This window comes from Salmo salar, chromosome 07, assembly GCF_965601325.2.
Source record: "Salmo salar chromosome 07, fSalSal1, whole genome shotgun sequence".
NCBI lineage: Eukaryota > Metazoa > Chordata > Actinopteri > Salmoniformes > Salmonidae > Salmo > Salmo salar.
The window spans coordinates 45,432,501-45,449,813 of record NC_138297.1 but is presented as its reverse complement, the minus strand read 5'-3'; the positions used below and the strand labels follow the sequence as shown (position 1 = coordinate 45,449,813).

At 48.4% G+C, this 17,313-nt stretch overlaps 1 protein-coding gene across 12 annotated transcripts in view; it reads right to left on the bottom strand.

Moving 5' to 3' along the window:
* LOC106609328 (transcription factor SOX-5) overlaps window positions 1-17,313 on the bottom strand; it is a 326,155-nt gene that overhangs the window by 48,286 nt on the left and 260,556 nt on the right. For 10 of the 12 annotated variants that reach the window (XM_045721992.2, XM_014208018.3, XM_014208021.3 and 7 more), the window contains 3 exons: window positions 8,692-8,778; window positions 4,017-4,189; window positions 1,271-1,339 (listed from right to left, as the gene is read on the bottom strand). In XM_045721992.2, the coding sequence (XP_045577948.1) occupies window positions 1,271-1,339; window positions 4,017-4,189; window positions 8,692-8,778 (329 nt within the window). The remainder of the gene's footprint in view (window positions 1-1,270; window positions 1,340-4,016; window positions 4,190-8,691; window positions 8,779-17,313) is intronic. The other 2 variants (XM_014208023.3, XM_045721994.2) reach the window with 1 other exon arrangement.

Genomic DNA, 17,313 nt, shown 5'->3' with positions numbered 1-17,313 from the left:
CATGCATGTGTGTATAATGTGTATGTGCATTTGATGTTGAAATGTGTGTGTGTGTGTGTGTGTCTCTCTCTCTCTCTCTCAGCGATAAGCCCCTGTGATTGAGTTCCCCTAACGAGGCTGCGTTCAGCTGTCCCTAGCTGTGAGAAACTATTGTTCAGCAGACTCAATGGAGGAACGTTTGTTTGGGAAAAGGTTGCAAAGTCATGGGAAAAGAGAGCTTTGTCTCTGAGGGTCGTGAGGGAGTGAATCGAGAACGGACGTGTTTATGGCTTGACACACACAGCTGCTCCAAACACACACACAAACGCATGGACCGAACACACACACACACACACGCACACACACACACACACACATGAGCCTGCACACACACACGCACACACACACACACACACACACACACACACACACACACACACACACACACACACACACACACACACACACACACACACACACACACACACACACACACACACACACACACACACACACACACACACACACACACAGAAAGGCCTCTTATCACACAAGCGGTAAGTGGCTGGAATCCAGGGCAGGGGGTTGTGTGTATATAGCCTCTGTTTAGCTTGAACTTCCTGGATGCACACACTGTCAAGGCAAAGTCTGACTTTATTAACCAAATCAGTGTCATCGGCCTGAGTTAACAAAGCCTTTCTACCTCAGAGAGGCACCTGGTGGAACAAAGCTATCAGTGTAGTAGAGAGAAGGAGAGAGAGAGAGAGAGAGAGAGAGAGAGAGAGAATGAGAGAGAGAGAGGGGGGTGGAAAAGGAGAGAAGAAAAGAGAGAGATGTCTGTCTGTCTATACAGTCTGTCATTCTGTCTGTGTATGTGGCCCCTGTGAGAATTAAACTCATAGGAGCCACAAGTTGTTGTTTGAACTGTTGATTGGTGATTGTTGGGGGCATATGTATATATGCCGTGGGATTGGTACTGTGAGGTGCAGAAGTGTGTGTGTGTATGTGTGTGTGTGTGTGTATATGTGTGTGTGTTGTGTATATATGTTCGGGAGGTAAAGGGTGACAGTCACTGATGGTCAGATACTGATTGCTGATTTCTGACGGAGTTGCCGCATCACATAAGAAGCCCATTGTTATGACACACACACACACGCACTCGCACACAGGCACCCGCACACACACACACACACACACACACACTCGCACACAGGCACGCGCGCACACGCACACACACACACACACACACACACACACACACACACACACACACACACACACACAGTCTCACCTGGATCTGTTGCTGCAGGAGGTTGATTTTGTGTTGCTGCTGCAGAAGCTGCTGCTGTTGCCGAGCAATCTGTGATAAAAGACCCAGAGAGTTCAGAAAGATACACACGCACACAAACCAACAGGCAGAGCATTGATCACATACATAAACAGGCGTGCAGAGTGCAGAAGCTCAATGTCCCATGGGACAAGTGACAAACGTCCACAAACATCACAGCTTCAAATGTGGCCCTCTCATCAAATATGGATATGACATGTGATCTGTGCTGGGCTCAGAAGGGAACTATACGCCATTACAATACATCCATTATATACTGTTCACTTCAAAAGGGCAGATATATATGAATCGTCTTCAGAGTGCAAACAGTCTTTGTAAAGCTCAGAGCGCCCCAGCGGCTAAACCACCTTACAAAGACAGAAACCCTTCCCTATGCAAATACCTGGCAGACTCCCGCCTGCATGCTGGAGGGGCCGCGCGCCTGTGTGCGTGTGACTGTGTGTGTGTGACTGTGTGTGTGTGTGTAAGACTGTGTGTGTGTGTCGTACTTCTATCCGCTCCAACCAAAACAAACCCTCAGTTCATTCCTGTGCTACTTTACATTGTTTAAGATGCCTTGGGTGGAGGTACAGTAGTGTGTGAGCGGGATGTGTATGAAAGTGCCACTGGGTCTGTGACGGTTGTTCCTTTAAGATCTGTGTGTCGGCCCTCACCTAGGCACTTAGGTATCTAGAGTGTGTATGAATGTACAAGGGTGTGTGTGCGTGTGTTTAAATGTACAGTTGAAGTCGGAAGTTTACATACACCTTAGCCAAATACATTTAATCTCAATTTTTAACAATTCCTGACATTTAAACCTAGTAAAAATTCCCTGTCTTAGGTCAGTTAGGATCACCACTTTATTTTACGAATTTGAAATGTCAGAATAATAGTAGAGAGAATGATTTATTTCAGATTTTATTTCTTTCATCACATTCCCAGTGGGTCAGAAGTGTACATACACTCAGTTAGTATTTGGTAGCATTGCCTTTAAATTGTTTAACTTGGGTCAAACGTTTCAGGTAGCCTTCCACAAGCGTTCCACAATAAGTTGGGTGAATTTGGGCCCATTCCTCCTGACAGAACTGGAGTAACTGAGTCAGGTTTGTAGTCCTCCTTGCTTGCACACAAATTTTCTATAGGATTGAGGTCAGGGCTTTGTGATGGCCACTCCAATACCTTGACTTTGTTGTCCTTAAGCCATTTTGCCACAACTTTGGAAGTATGCTTGGGGTCATTGTCCATTTGGAAGACCCATTTGCAACCAAGCATTAACTTCCTGACTGATGTCTTGAGATGTTGCTTCAATATAGCCACATAAATTTACTTCCTCATGATGCCAACTATTTTGTGAAGTGCACCAGTCCCTCCTGCAGCAAAGCACCTGTGGACAACATGACGCTGCCACCCCCATGCTTCACAGTTGGGATTGTGTTCTTCAGCTTATAAGCCCCCTTTTTCCTCCAAACATTTTTTATTTATCCTTTATTTAACTAGGCAAGTCAGTTAAGAACAAATTCTTATTTTCAATGACAGCCTAGGAACAGTAGGTTAACTGCCCTGTTCAGGGGCAGAACCACAGATTTGTACCTTGTCAGCTCGGGGATTCAAACTTGCAACCTCTCAGTTACTAGTCCAAAGTACTAACCACTAGGCTACGTTGCCGCCCCATACATAACAATGGTCTTTAAGGCCAAACAGTTATATTTTTGTTTCATCAGACCAGAGGACATTTCTCCAAAAAGTACGATCTTTGTCCCCATGTGCAGTTGCAAACCGTAGTCTGGCTTTTTTATGGCGGTTTTGGAGCAGTGGCTTCTTCCTTACTGAGCGGCCTTTCAGGTTATGTCGATATAGGACTTGTTTTACTGTGGATATAGATACTTTTGTACCTGTTTCCTCCAGCATTTTCACAAGGTCCTTTGCTGTTGTTCTGGGATTGATTTGCATTTTACGTTCATCTCTAGGAGACAGAACACGTCTCCTTCCTGAGCGGTATGACGGCTGTGTGGTCCCATGGTGTTTATACTTGCGTACTATTGTTTGTACAGATGAACGTGGTACCTTCAGGCGTTTAGAAATTTCTCCCAAGGATGAACCAGACTTGTGGAGGTCTACAATGCATTTTCTGAGGTCTTGGCTGATTTCTTTGGATTTTCCCATGTTGTCAAGCAAAGAGGCACTGAGTTTGAAGGTAGGCCTTTAAATACATCCACAGGTACACCTCCAATTGACTCAAATGATGTCAATTAGCCTATCAGAAGCTTCTAAAGCCATGACATCATTTCCTGGAATTTTCCAAGCTGTTTAAAGGCACAGTCAACTTTGTGTATGTAAACTTCTGACCCACTGGAAGTGTGATACAGTGAATTATAAGTGAAATAATCTGTCTGTAAACAATTGTTGGAAAAATGACTTGTGTCATGCACAAAATAGATGTCCTAACCGACTTGCCAAAACTATAGTTTGTTAACAAGATATTTGTGAAGTGGTTGAAAAATAAGTTTTAATGACTCCAACCTAAGTGTATGTAAACTTCCGACTTCAACTGTATGTCTGTGTGTGTGTGTGTGTGTGCGTGTGTGTGTGTGTGTGTGCGTGTGTGTGTGTGTGTGTGTGTGTGTGTGTGTGTGTGTGTGTGTGTGTGTGTGTGTGTGTGTGTCTATCTACCTCTATATCTTTACATCACACACATCTCCTTCGCTCTCACCTGGTCCTGTTGTTGCTTGGCCAGCTCCATCTGCTGCCGCTGCTTCTCGATCTGCGAGGCGGCCAGTTTCTTCTGCTCGTCGTGGGCCGCCAGGAGCTGCTCCCTCAGGCTGCTCAGCTGGCTGATCATACCCATCAGCTGGCGCTCCTTCTCTGCCAGGCTTTCTGAGGTACCTGGTGGGGGGGGGGGGGGGGGGGGGGTAAAGGTTAGAGGTCGGAGGTCAGAGAGCACCCAGAAAGAAACAAAGGAGGAAAAGGAAAGAATAAACGTCTAGGTTTTGGATGTCGAGCTCGAAGTTCAGAGGTCGGTGTCAATGGGCCGTGTCTGCGGTAGAAGGGTGTGGTTGGTGTGGCAGCTTACAGTACAGGGTCAGATGTGTTAAAAACAGAGTTAATTGCGCTCATTCCAAATGCTAAATGAATCCTGAGCGCAAACCCTGTACCTAGTCTAGATCTGAGAGGATTTGGATACATGCAATATAGGAGATCATGTTGCTAATACCGAATAACACATATCCATGACTGTTTTGCCTAAGGGTAGGTGGTAGGTGGTAGGGGTTAACTCGGAATGCAGTCTGAGTCAAGCCTTCCTCTCTTTCCCTCTGAGCAGTGTGTGTGTGTGTGTGTGTGTGTCAGACAGCCCCAGGCCTCTCTGTTTACCCTCCAGTCACCATGCCTCCTGCTCACATTTAGCATGGCCTGACCTTTGACCCTAAAGATCCTGACATATGAGCCCCATTCACACGCATGCAGACACGGGGTCTCTCTCTCTCTCTCTCTCTCTCTCTCTCTCTCTCTCTCTCACTCACACGTGGTCTCTCTCTCTCGCGCGCGCTCTCTCTCTCTCTCACTCACACGTGGTCTCTCTCTCTCTCACTCACACGTGGTCTCTCTCTCTCTCACACAGACACACACACACACTCACACACTCACACAGATGCACACACTCACACAGACGCACACACACACCAGGGAGGAAACCTAAATCATTCAACAGGATGTAGTTACACAGAGGCACGTCGATGCACTTACACAGTGTGTGTGTGTGTGTGTGTGTGTGTGTGTGTGTGTGTGTGTGTGTGTGTGTGTGTGTGTGTGTGTGTGTGTGTGTGTGTGTGTGTGTGTGTGTGTGTGTGTGTGTGTGTGTGTGTGTGTGTGTGTGTGTGTGTGTGTGTGTCTGTGTGCTCATAACTGTGTTAGACTATTTTCTTTCAAGTCTTTAGTGTCTGTCTATGTGTGACATACTGTGTATGTATGCAGGATTACTTGATGTGTGTGTGTCTTTGTTCTTTGGAATCTATTGCATATATACATACGTGTGTGTCCCTCTCCAGCAGTACAATCCCCCATTATTCCCCAGCTGCTACTACCTTCAGCAGAGTCGCATTCCTTCCCCAGTCATACCAGATGAGAGAGAGGATAGAGCGAGAGAAAGAGAGAAACGGAGGGAGAGAGAAAGAGAGAAAGAAAAAAGGGGAGAGAAACAAAGAAAGAGAGGAAAGGGCCACTGACCTGACCCCCTGACCCCCTGACCTCACAGGAAGGTGAGAGTGAGCTCCATTTGTCCCCCTGATGTTCTAACCCTCCACCCCATCCCTCCACCCCTCCTGGCATCCCTCCTTCCCTCCGCCAACAATGGACAATAAAGGCAACTGTCACAGCCGCCCGTTGGAAAAATAAACCCTGTGCTGTCTTGAACAGCTCACAGACCCACAGACCAGCCCTTCACTGCTGCTGACCGAGACTAGAAAGGAGCTCGTGTTAAAAAACGCTGCCCGCCCAGAAAGAAGGGGGGGATGAGAGGAAAAGGGGGGAGAGGTGGAGGGGTGAAAGGGGGGGGATCAAAAGAGGTCTTTCTTCCAGGGGACGGGGTATAAGACCCCCACACTAACACACTAACTGGGAGGAATGCTGATTGTCTGACTGGGTAGGACTGAGAGGTTGACTGTCTGATAAAAAGGGATTTCAATGGGGGACCTGGTCAGGGGAAAATACCCCTGTAATACCCTTAAAATACTGCACCTCAATCCACTTCTGTTCACTTCTAGATACCCTCTAACCTGAAACACTTACACATATACAGATAAAAGCATACGCACAGCAATGAACACACAAACATTGGTGTGCATACATAAATGTACCGGTACACACAAATATTCACAATCTCCCCCCCCCAGCCCTCCCTCTCTCCATCCCTCCCTCCCCCCACTCTCTCTCCCTCCCCCCCCCACTCTCTCTCTCCCTCTTTCCCTCCCTCCAACCCTTCAGCCCTCCCTCTCCCACACACGTTCAACAAACACTCCGGCGTCATCAATCACAGTGTGTTAGTTGTTTCCTCAGCTGCTGGTGGATCAATAAGGTGTTTCCTTCTGCTCCAAACTTCCTTAGGCAGATCCTGGGCTGCGTCCCAAAGGGCACCCTAGTCCCTATACAGTGCACTACTTCTGACCTGGGCTCAAAGAGCTCTGGTGAAAAGTAATGCACTATGTAGGAAATATGGTGACATTTGTGACGCAGGCCTAGAGCCCTGAAACCAGCCTCACTCCTATCACATCCACTAGTAATTAACCAATTTGTAACAATGTAGTAGTTGTCAAGACGCTCTCAGGCTAATTAATGACTAGGCTTAACAGATAACTCCCCCATGGCAGTTAGACTAGTACAGAGGGAGAGAAGGAGAGAGGGAAGGAGGGAGAGAGGGAAGGAGGGAGAGAGGGAGGGAGAGAGGGAGGAGGGAGAGAGGGAGGAGAGAGAGGTAGCGAGGGAGAGAGAGAGGGAGAGAGGGAGGAAAAGGAGAGGGGAAAGCGGAAGTGGTTCCACAAACTCTTTGGGGTTTTGACCCTTTTTCTTGTGGCCGAGACACGTTAGGATCCACATCCAGCATTAGGTTATTATTGATTCGTAATGCACTGCATGAAGCCAACTATCTGGCTCTGATCTCAGTCAGTCCTGCTCAAAATGACCTGTCTTTTCAAATTCACTTTGTTCAGGAGAAAGCTCCTGAATTATAATACAACTGAAAAACTAAAGCGATATCAAGGAAGACAAAACGATATCAAGGACAAGTTTGAAACCCCCCCCACCCACACACACACACACACACACACACACACACACACACACACACACACACACACACACACCACACACACACACACACACACACTCCTGATGTTCCTCTCCAGCTGCTTGTCTCATCTGAGCGAGGCGGGACGCTCACACACAGAAATGTCATGTCAGCGGGGGGCACAGGGAGGGATTGATCAATGAAGCTCCATCCTAGTGCTAAGAGAGGAGACCAGGACAGCTTTGATTACATATTTCTTTACTTCCTAATGAAGCACAATTACCACTGGAGCTCATGTCTGTGCCCTAGAGTGAAGGGAAATGAAACCCTTCCCTTCTTTTTCAGCGGTTCGTACATTAACAGGGGGTCGGGAGAGCAAGAGACGATAGAGAGAACGAGAGCGAGAGAAAAGGAAAGAGGGGCAGAGAGAAAGGGAGAGAGAGAGAGAGAAAGAGAGAGAGAGAAAGAGAGAAGAGAGAGTTACGCTCCATGTTTCTCTGTAAATGTATGATTTACCGTGTAAACATGTGTAAGAGCTACAGACGAGGATGTGCCATTAACTGTGTTACATGTACGATAAGCTGCCCTGGGAGTTAACTAACACTGTCGTTAACCATCAAAGTGAAGCTCTATTCTCATGGAGGGGTGAGGAAAGTGAAAGCTCTATTCTCATGGAGGGGTGAGGAAAGTGAGAGCTCTATTCTCATGGAGGGGTGAGGAAAGTGAAAGCTCTATTCTCATGGAGGGGTGAGGAAAGTGAGAGCTCTATTCTCATGGAGGGGTGAGGAAAGTGAAAGCTCTATTCTCATGGAGGGGTGAGGAAAGTGAAAGCTCTATTCTCATGGAGGGGTGAGGAAAGTGAAAGCTCTATTCTCATGGAGGGGTGAGGAAAGTGAGAGCTCTATTCTCATGGAGGGGTGAGGAAAGTGAAAACTCTATTCTCATGGAGGGGTGAGGAAAGTGAAAACTCTATTCTCATGGAGGGGTGAGGAAAGTGAGAGCTCTATTCTCATGGAGGGGTGAGGATACTGGAGTTGCCTTTTGCTGCTTGCTTTGAGTTTGGTGTGACATTGACGGTTAACATGTGTTCATAATCTCAATACAAGGAGACAATCTAGGTATTGAGAAAAAGAAATGGCCTTAGAGACAGACAGATATGCGTGTACGCATAGCCTGGTTCCTCTCTAGGTTTCTTCCTAGGTTCTGGCCTTTCTAGCCACCGTGCTTCTACACCTGCATTGCTTGCTGTTTGGGATTTTAGGCTGGGTTTCTGTACAGCACTTTGAGATATCAGCTGATGTAAGAAGGGCTTTATAAATACATTTGATGTAACCGTTTATCTCTTACTGTGATCATTGCACCCGGGGGGACATTCCAAGCCAGGCCTGTCAAAGTCATTTTGCCAAAGGGACACTTCTCAGTAAAAAGCACTAAAAGGCCTATTTTCCATATACTGTATCTCAATATTTTCAAGGAATTGGAGAACAAGAGTTAGGAACACAATTGGGGAGATGTTTAAATCAGATGTGGGACCACAAATGGCTCCCAGGCCGCGAGTTGAATACCCCTACTCTAGACAGACAGACAGCGTGACTGTACTGTTGTTTACCTTTGATTTCTCCAAAGTGTCCTGATCCCATGGCCAACAGCTTGTCCTTCCAGTCCTTAGACAACAGCCTCTCAATGCTGGGGGCTTCTGATGGAGGGAGGGAGGGGGGGAGGGATGGAGGGAGGGAGGGATGGAGGGGGGAGGGGGGGAGAGAGGGAGAGAGAGCGAGAGGGAGAGATTCAGCTGGATGGCCAACATCACAATAAAGCTCATTTAAAGTCCATTTACTGTAATAAAGACAGCAGCAGTGTCTCTCTAATGGCAGCACCAGCAGGAGAGAAAGAGAGAGAGAGAGAGAGACAGAGAGAAAAAAAACAAGAGAATGAAAGACAGAGGGAAAGGGACAAAGACAGAGAGAGTGTTGGAGAGGGACGGAGGGAGGGAGGGAGAGAGGGAGAGAGAGAGCAGCATTTTCCTCACCTGCTGTTAGGGAATCATTAGCCCTGTGGGCCATGAGACAAAGAGGCCCTTAATGCACCTCCACAATGGCCACATTATCAACCAGCGCTTTGTTTCCACTACACATCCACACCGCACACTGTGAACACACACACACACACACACACACACACACACTACACACGCCTGCCCACCGCGCTACACTAATTACCAACCTGCCAAGGACCACAATTACAACCACACATTCGCAAAAACATCCAATCACGCACACAAACACAACGACAAACACACACACACACACACACACACACACACACACACACACACACACACACACACACACACACACACACACACACACACACACACACACACACACACACACACACACACACACACACAACCTCATGGAATAAAGCCCTACGAGGACAAAATAAAGAACGAGTGAGCGAAAGACAATAAGAGGATAAAAGAGCGGGTGAAAGTGTGAGTGAGAGAGCGAGGGAGAGAGAGGGGCAGTGACACACAAACACAGAGGGTGACAGGGACAGAATGAGAGAGAGAGAGAGAGAGAGAGAGAGAGAGAGAGAGAGAGAGAGAGAGGTAACAGAGGGATTGTGAGAGAGGTGAAGACACTGGGTGTTTATTGTCAGGAGTGAGCCATCTGCACTAGTAATTCACTGTAGAGCTGAGGACAGGATTAACCCTGTCATACACACACACACACACACACACACACACACACACACACACACACACACACACACACACACAAACACAAGCACAAAATCTGCTGACGGCAAGCTAAAAGTTTTTTCCACCCCCTATAGGATTATACTTCCAACATAATTCTTGAAAAAGTCCAAATCGTTTTGCTAGCCAGCCCATAGCAGTTGAAGGTATCCTGGCTGTGTATTAAGTGGCAGCTCACCACAGCTCTCTATTCTGACTGAGGAGAATATAACACTATATAGACTTCCTGCTGTGGTCTACAATATCACTCACAAGACCACTGGCGGAACTGTGTTTGAACAATCCATGCCTCACTCTCACACACTGTAGCGTCCTCAAACTATTTTCCTCTCTCCTTCTCCCCTCTCGCCAAATCCATTTCCCTCTGCCTCTTCATCACTGACCCTCCTGTCTTCCTGTCCATCTTCATTTCTCCGGCTGCGTTTGTGTGAGTCTGAGAGCGCGAGTAAAGGCCATGAACAATATGTGTGTGTGATTGTTTGTGCTGAGGCACATACTCCCCTTGGAGGCCTGAGTCAGGCCTTTTCCTCTCTCTAAGAATAGCCTGTTCACTCACACTGGTACAGGGGACATGCTAGAGGCACTGGCCCATGAGTATGTGTGTCTGTCTGTGTGCAACTACTGGAACGCACTCCCTGCATATCCAAAGCAAAGACAAGTGAAACATACACACACACACTCTCGAACCATCGCAGATTGTCCATGGTGGCTTCATTAGTCTCCCTGCAGCCAAGACAGTCACCATGAACCTGCTTTCACTGATACACACTACACTACACTACACTACACTACACTACACTACACTACACTACACTACACTACACTACACTACACTACACAACACTACACTACACTACACTACACTACACTACACTACACAACACTACACTACACTAGTTGGACACACTACCACACACACACACACACACTTAGCATGCAGGCACAGACATATGCAAGAAGCAGGCAAGCAGGCAAAACCACTTACTTGGGGAACACTTGCCCAAATATTAAAGTTGCGTTTGGAAGGTCAGTTCCTTTCAGACTCTATTTCTGTTCTCTGTCGTCTACAAGATGTCACTGTCTGACTGTGTCTGTCTGTGTCTCCTTGAAAGCAGGACAAGCTAATGCTGCCTAATGCTGGCCTTGTGTCTCTGTGCTGTCTGTCTGTCTGTCTGTCTGTCTGTCTGTCTGTCTGTCTGTCTGTCTGTCTCTGTCTGCCTGTCTGTCTGTCTGTCTGTCTGCCTGTCTGTCTGTCTGTCTGACTGTCTGTTTTTGGAGAAATAGACACTAGTGGATAGGATTGCTAGGAAAGAGGGTGTGGGCAAGCCCTCTAATGGGGAGAAGACAGGGGGAAAGAGGAAGGGGGAGAGCGAAAGACGGTCTCGGTTTCCTCGCTGCAGTGTAGAGGTGTAGACTCCTCGTCATCCCTCCTGTTTTTCTCTTCTGACAGCTGTCTCGCCATCACCCCAACAGGTGCTATTAGCCCCCAGCGCTCTCTCTCTCTCTCTCCTTCTCTCCCTCTCTCTCCTTCCATCCCCCCCCCCCCGCTCTCCACAATGACAGAGGCTTTTAAGCCAAAGAGCTTTGACAAGTGAGAGGGAACAACAAATGGCAGTGGCTCTCTCTCTCTCTCTCTCTCTCTCTCGCCTCTCTCTGTTTCCACTGTGCACTCTAATAGTTATTATTTGTATTATTAACAGGGCTACAGCCATTGTCCCTTGTGACAGCCAGGCCACTTTAACTATTAATAAAAACGGGGGAAAAGGCTCCCTATTATTGTGCAGCGAACGGCAGGAGGAACTAGGAGAGGGGGGGGGGGGGTGAAGGGGGAGAGGAGAAGGGAGGAATATAAGAAGAGAACAGGAAAAGAGAGGAGAGAAAAGAAGAGAGGATGTTTCTCTAGGCTGGCAGGAAGACTCAGAGGGCCGTTATCTCTTGCCGGAGTCGAGGAGTGTTACGGAGGATGTGATCGATGTAACGAAACACAGCCAAATGAGTTAATACCTCCTGACTACACTTCTCAATCACACACACACACACACACAATTGGTTTAGACAATCGATCATAATGGCATCGATATACGACTTGGATGACTTCAAACTAAACAAACGGAATAATGAGTTATTATAGGGCGAAGCTGCACTGACTGGTGTAAATGTGGAGGGGTGTGGTGATGTAGACATCGATGGATGAGAAGGTTTAGATTGCTTGGGAAAACAGAGTTGTGTCAGACAGGATGCTCAACAGACAGACTCAACGGAGAGAGTCTCTCTCTCTCTCTCTCTCTCTCTCTCTCTCTCTCTCTCTCTCTCTCTCTCTCTCTCTCTCTCTCTCTCTCTCTCTCTCTCTCTCTCTCTCTCTCTCTCTCTCTCTCTCTCTCTCTCTCTCTCTCTCTCTCTCTCTCTCTCTCTCTCTCTCTCTCTCTCTCTCTCTCTCTCTCACAGTACCACCCCCCTTATGTTCTATTATTAGGAGGGAACCGAGATGTTGTGTGTTCTGAGTGAAATATGATTTCAGTGTCAGTACTTAGAAACCCTGTATCCCTGTCTTAATAATCCTGTTATTGGGAATGTTTCTGTCTAAATCCCCATGACAGTCAGGGAAAACAGAGGGAAAATACACTGACAATAATAGTGGAATCGTTCTGTATTGTTTTAGTTCATTGGCTCAAACGGAGTCAAGCTGCTGCCGTATAACAGAGCCAACACACTCCACCTGCCTGGAGAGAGGGGGATGAGGGAGAGGGGAAGAGGGGGAGGGAGAGGGGGGTGTTGCAGAAGGGGAGGAAGAGAGAGAGTGACAGAGATATGCTTCTCCCCTCTCTCTCTCTCTCTCTCTCTCTCTCTCTCTCTCTCTCTCTCTCTGTCAACGAGAGGAAAAACAGCATTTCAGAACCCCGGTCCAGTTCGCTCGGTCCAACTCCACAAACAATGCAATCAATCTCTCTCTCCCTCTCCCTCTTCCTCTCCCTCTTTCTCTTTGTCTCTCTCTTTGCTCTCTCTCTCTCTCTCTCTCTCTCTCTCTCTCTCACACACATTTTATTTTTTCACTCAGACGCTTTGCCCTGACTCACCCAAACAGCCAGCTCTATTTTTCCTATTATCTCATATTGGCCAAGGCAGCAGATGTTTGGTAAAAGAAGAAAGGGGGTGGGGGATGTAGAGAGAGGGAGAAAGTGAGAGGGAGCGAAAGAGAGAGAGGAGGAGATAGAGCGAGCAAGAGAGAGACAGAGAGAGAGGGAAAGTGAAAGAGAGAGCGGGAAGGGGAAAGAAGAGGGAGGGAACAAGCCAGGGCCTCAGTGGACAACAAAGGGGTCTCTGTCCCTGCGCCAGCCCCAGCCGGGTGGGGAGGGCTCACAGGAAAGGCCCTGGCTCCGGCCCGGCCTGCCTGAACAGGCTCCACATTGACTCCTCTTGGCAGCGGGGAGCTGAGGCTCTGGCCACCACCACAGAGCAGGGGTCAGGATTGAATAACCAATTATACAAGCACCGACAGAGTTTATCTACGCTTTGCAAACTGCCCAAACACTAACGTATTGAGGTGGAGGGAGGGAAGAAGGGAGGGAAGGAGGGATGGAAGGATGGAGGGAGGGGTGGTTGGTTCGGCATCCAGATATGTTGTCATTTCGGCACTGTGTAGACACACACACTGCGTGTAAATACACACAAAAACACCACAGCGCAGTGCAGGGCTGTGCTCCATTGGTGTACCACAGTGCAGGGCTGTGCTCCATTGGTGTACCACAGTGCAGGGCTGTGCTCCATTGGTGTACCACAGTGCAGGGCTGTGCTCCATTGGTGTGCCACAGTGCAGGGCTGTGCTCCATTGGTGTGCCACAGTGCAGGGCTGTGCTCCATTGGTGTGCCACAGTGCAGGGCTGTGCTCCATTGGTGTGCCACAGTGCAGGGCTGTGCTCCATTGGTGTACCACAGTGCAGGGCTGTGCTCCATTGGTGTACCACAGTGCAGGGCTGTGCTCCATTGGTGTACCACAGTGCAGGGCTGTGCTCCATTGGTGTGCCACAGTGCAGGGCTGTGCTCCATTGGTGTGCCACAGTGCAGGGCTGTGCTCCATTGGTGTGCCACAGTGCAGGGCTGTGCTCCATTGGTGTGCCACAGTGCAGGGCTGTGCTCCATTGGTGTGCCACAGTGCAGGGCTGTGCTCCATTGGTGTGCCACAGTGCAGGGCTGTGCTCCATTGGTGTGCCACAGTGCAGGGCTGTGCTCCATTGGTGTGCCCACAGTGCAGGGGCTGTGCTCCATTGGTGTACCACAGTGCAGGGCTGTGCTCCATTGGTGTGGTGTACCACAGTGCAGGGCTGTGCTCCATTGGTGTGCCACAGTGCAGGGCTGTGCTCCATTGGTGTGCCACAGTGCAGGGCTGTGCTCCATTGGTGTGCCACAGTGCAGGGCTGTGCTCCATTGGTGTGCCACAGTGCAGGGCTGTGCTCCATTGGTGTGCCACAGTGCAGGGCTGTGCTCCATTGGTGTGCCACAGTGCAGGGCTGTGCTCCATTGGTGTGCCACAGTGCAGGGCTGTGCTCCATTGGTGTGCCACAGTGCAGGGCTGTGCTCCATTGGTGTGCCACAGTGCAGGAGTTTGGAGGTGATCCTTAGGAGGATACAGGCCTTAAGGGAGGCCTTAGCGCTGGTATTACCTACACTAGTAAATGTAGACAGGACACACACACACACACCTCAGTGTAATGGAGACGAGGACACACACACACCTCAGTGTAATGGAGACAGGACACACACACCACCTCAGTGTAATGGAGACAGGACACACACACACCTCAGTGTAATGTAGACAGGACACACACACACACACACCTCAGTGTAATGGAGACAGGACACACACACACACCTCAGTGTAATGTAGACAGGACACACACACACACCTCAGTGTAATGTAGACAGGACACACACACACACACACACCTCAGTGTAATGGAGACAGGACACACACACACACACACCTCAGTGTAATGGAGACAGGACACACACACACACCTCAGTGTAATGTAGACAGGACACACACACACACCTCAGTGTAATGTAGACAGGACACACACACACACACACCTCAGTGTAATGGAGACAGGACACACACACACACCTCAGTGTAATGTAGACAGGACACACACACACACACCTCAGTGTAATGGAGACAGGACACACACACCTCAGTGTAATGTAGACAGGACACACACACATACCTCAGTGTAATGTAGACAGGACAACACACACATACCTCAGTGTAATGTAGACAGGACACACACACCTCAGTGTAATGGAGACAGGACACACACACCTCAGTGTAATGTAGACAGGACACACCTCACATACCTCAGTGTAATGTAGACAGGACACACACACCTTCAGTGTAATGGAGACAGGACACACACACCTCAGTGTAATGTAGACAGGACACACACACATACCTCAGTGTAATGTAGACAGGACACACACACCTCAGTGTAATGGAGACAGGACACACCACACCTCAGTGTAATGTAGACAGGACACACACACATACCTCAGTGTAATGTAGACAGGACACACACACCTCAGTATGATGTAGACAGGACACACACACACACACCCTCAGTGTAATGGAGACAGGACACACACACCTCAGTGTAATGTAGACAGGACACACACACCTCAGTGTAATGTAGTCAGGACACAACACACCTCAGTATGATGTAGACAGGACACACACACACACACACTCAGTGTAATGGAGACAGGACACACACACACACCTCAGTGTAATGGAGACAGGACACACACACACACCTCAGTGTAATGGAGACAGGACACACACACGTCAGTGTCATGGAGACAGGACACACACACACACACCTCAGTGTAATGGAGACAGGACACACACACACACACCTCAGTGTAATGTAGACAGGACACACACACACACACCTCAGTGTAATGGAGACAGGACACACACACACACCTCAGTGTAATGGAGACAGGACACACACACACACCTCAGTGTAATGTAGACAGGACACACACACACCTCATTGTAATGGAGACAGGACACACACACACCTCAGTGTAATGTAGACAGGACACACACACACCTCAGTGTAATGGAGACAGGACACACACACACACCTCAGTGTAATGGAGACAGGACACACACACCTCAGTTTAATGGAGACAGGACACACACACACACACACACACACACACACACACACACACACACACACACACACCTCAGTGTAATGGAGACAGGTTACACACCTCAGTGTAATGTAGACAGGACACACACACACACCTCAGTGTAATGTAGACAGGACACACACACACACCTCAGTGTAATGTAGACAGGACACACACACACACACACTCAGTGTAATGGAGACAGGACACACACACCTCCGTGTAATGTAGACAGGACACACACACATACCTCAGTGTAAGTGTAGACAGGACACACACACATACCTCAGTGTAATGTAGACAGGACACACACACTCTCAGTGTAATGGAGACAGGACACACACACCTCAGTGTAATGTAGACAGGACACACACACATACCTCAGTGTAATGTAGACAGGACAACACACACCTCAGTGTAATGGAGACAGGACCACACAACACCTCAGTGTAATGTAGACAGGACACACACACATACCTCAGTGTAATGTAGACAGGACACACACACCTCAGTGTAATGGAGACAGGACACACACACCTCAGTGTAATGTAGACAGGACACACCACACATACCTCAGTGTAATGTAGACAGGACACACACACCTCAGTATGATGTAGACAGGACACACACACACACCTCAGTGTAATGGAGACAGGACACACACACCTCAGTGTAATGTAGACAGGACACACACACCTCAGTGTAATGTAGTCAGGACACACACACCTCAGTATGATGTAGACAGGACACACACATACACACCTCAGTGTAATGGAGACAGGACACACACACACACCTCAGTGTAATGGAGACAGGACACACACACACACCTCAGTGTAATGGAGACAGGACACACACACCTCAGTGTCATGGAGACAGGACACACACACACACACCTCAGTGTAATGGAGACAGGACACACACACACACCTCAGTGTAATGTAGACAGGACACACACACACACTTCAGTGTAATGTAGACAGGACACACACACCTCAGTGTAATGTAGACATGACACACACACACACACCTCAGTTTAATGGAGACAGGACACACAGCTCAGTGTAATGTAGACAGGACACACACACACCTCAGTTTAATGGAGACAGGACACACACCTCAGTTTAATGGAGACATGACACACACACACACCTCAGTTTAATGGAGACAGGACACACACACACACCTCAGTGTAATGGAGACAGGACACACACACACACCCTCAGTGTAATGGAGACAGGACGCACACCACACCTCAGAATGGAGACCGGCCCACACACA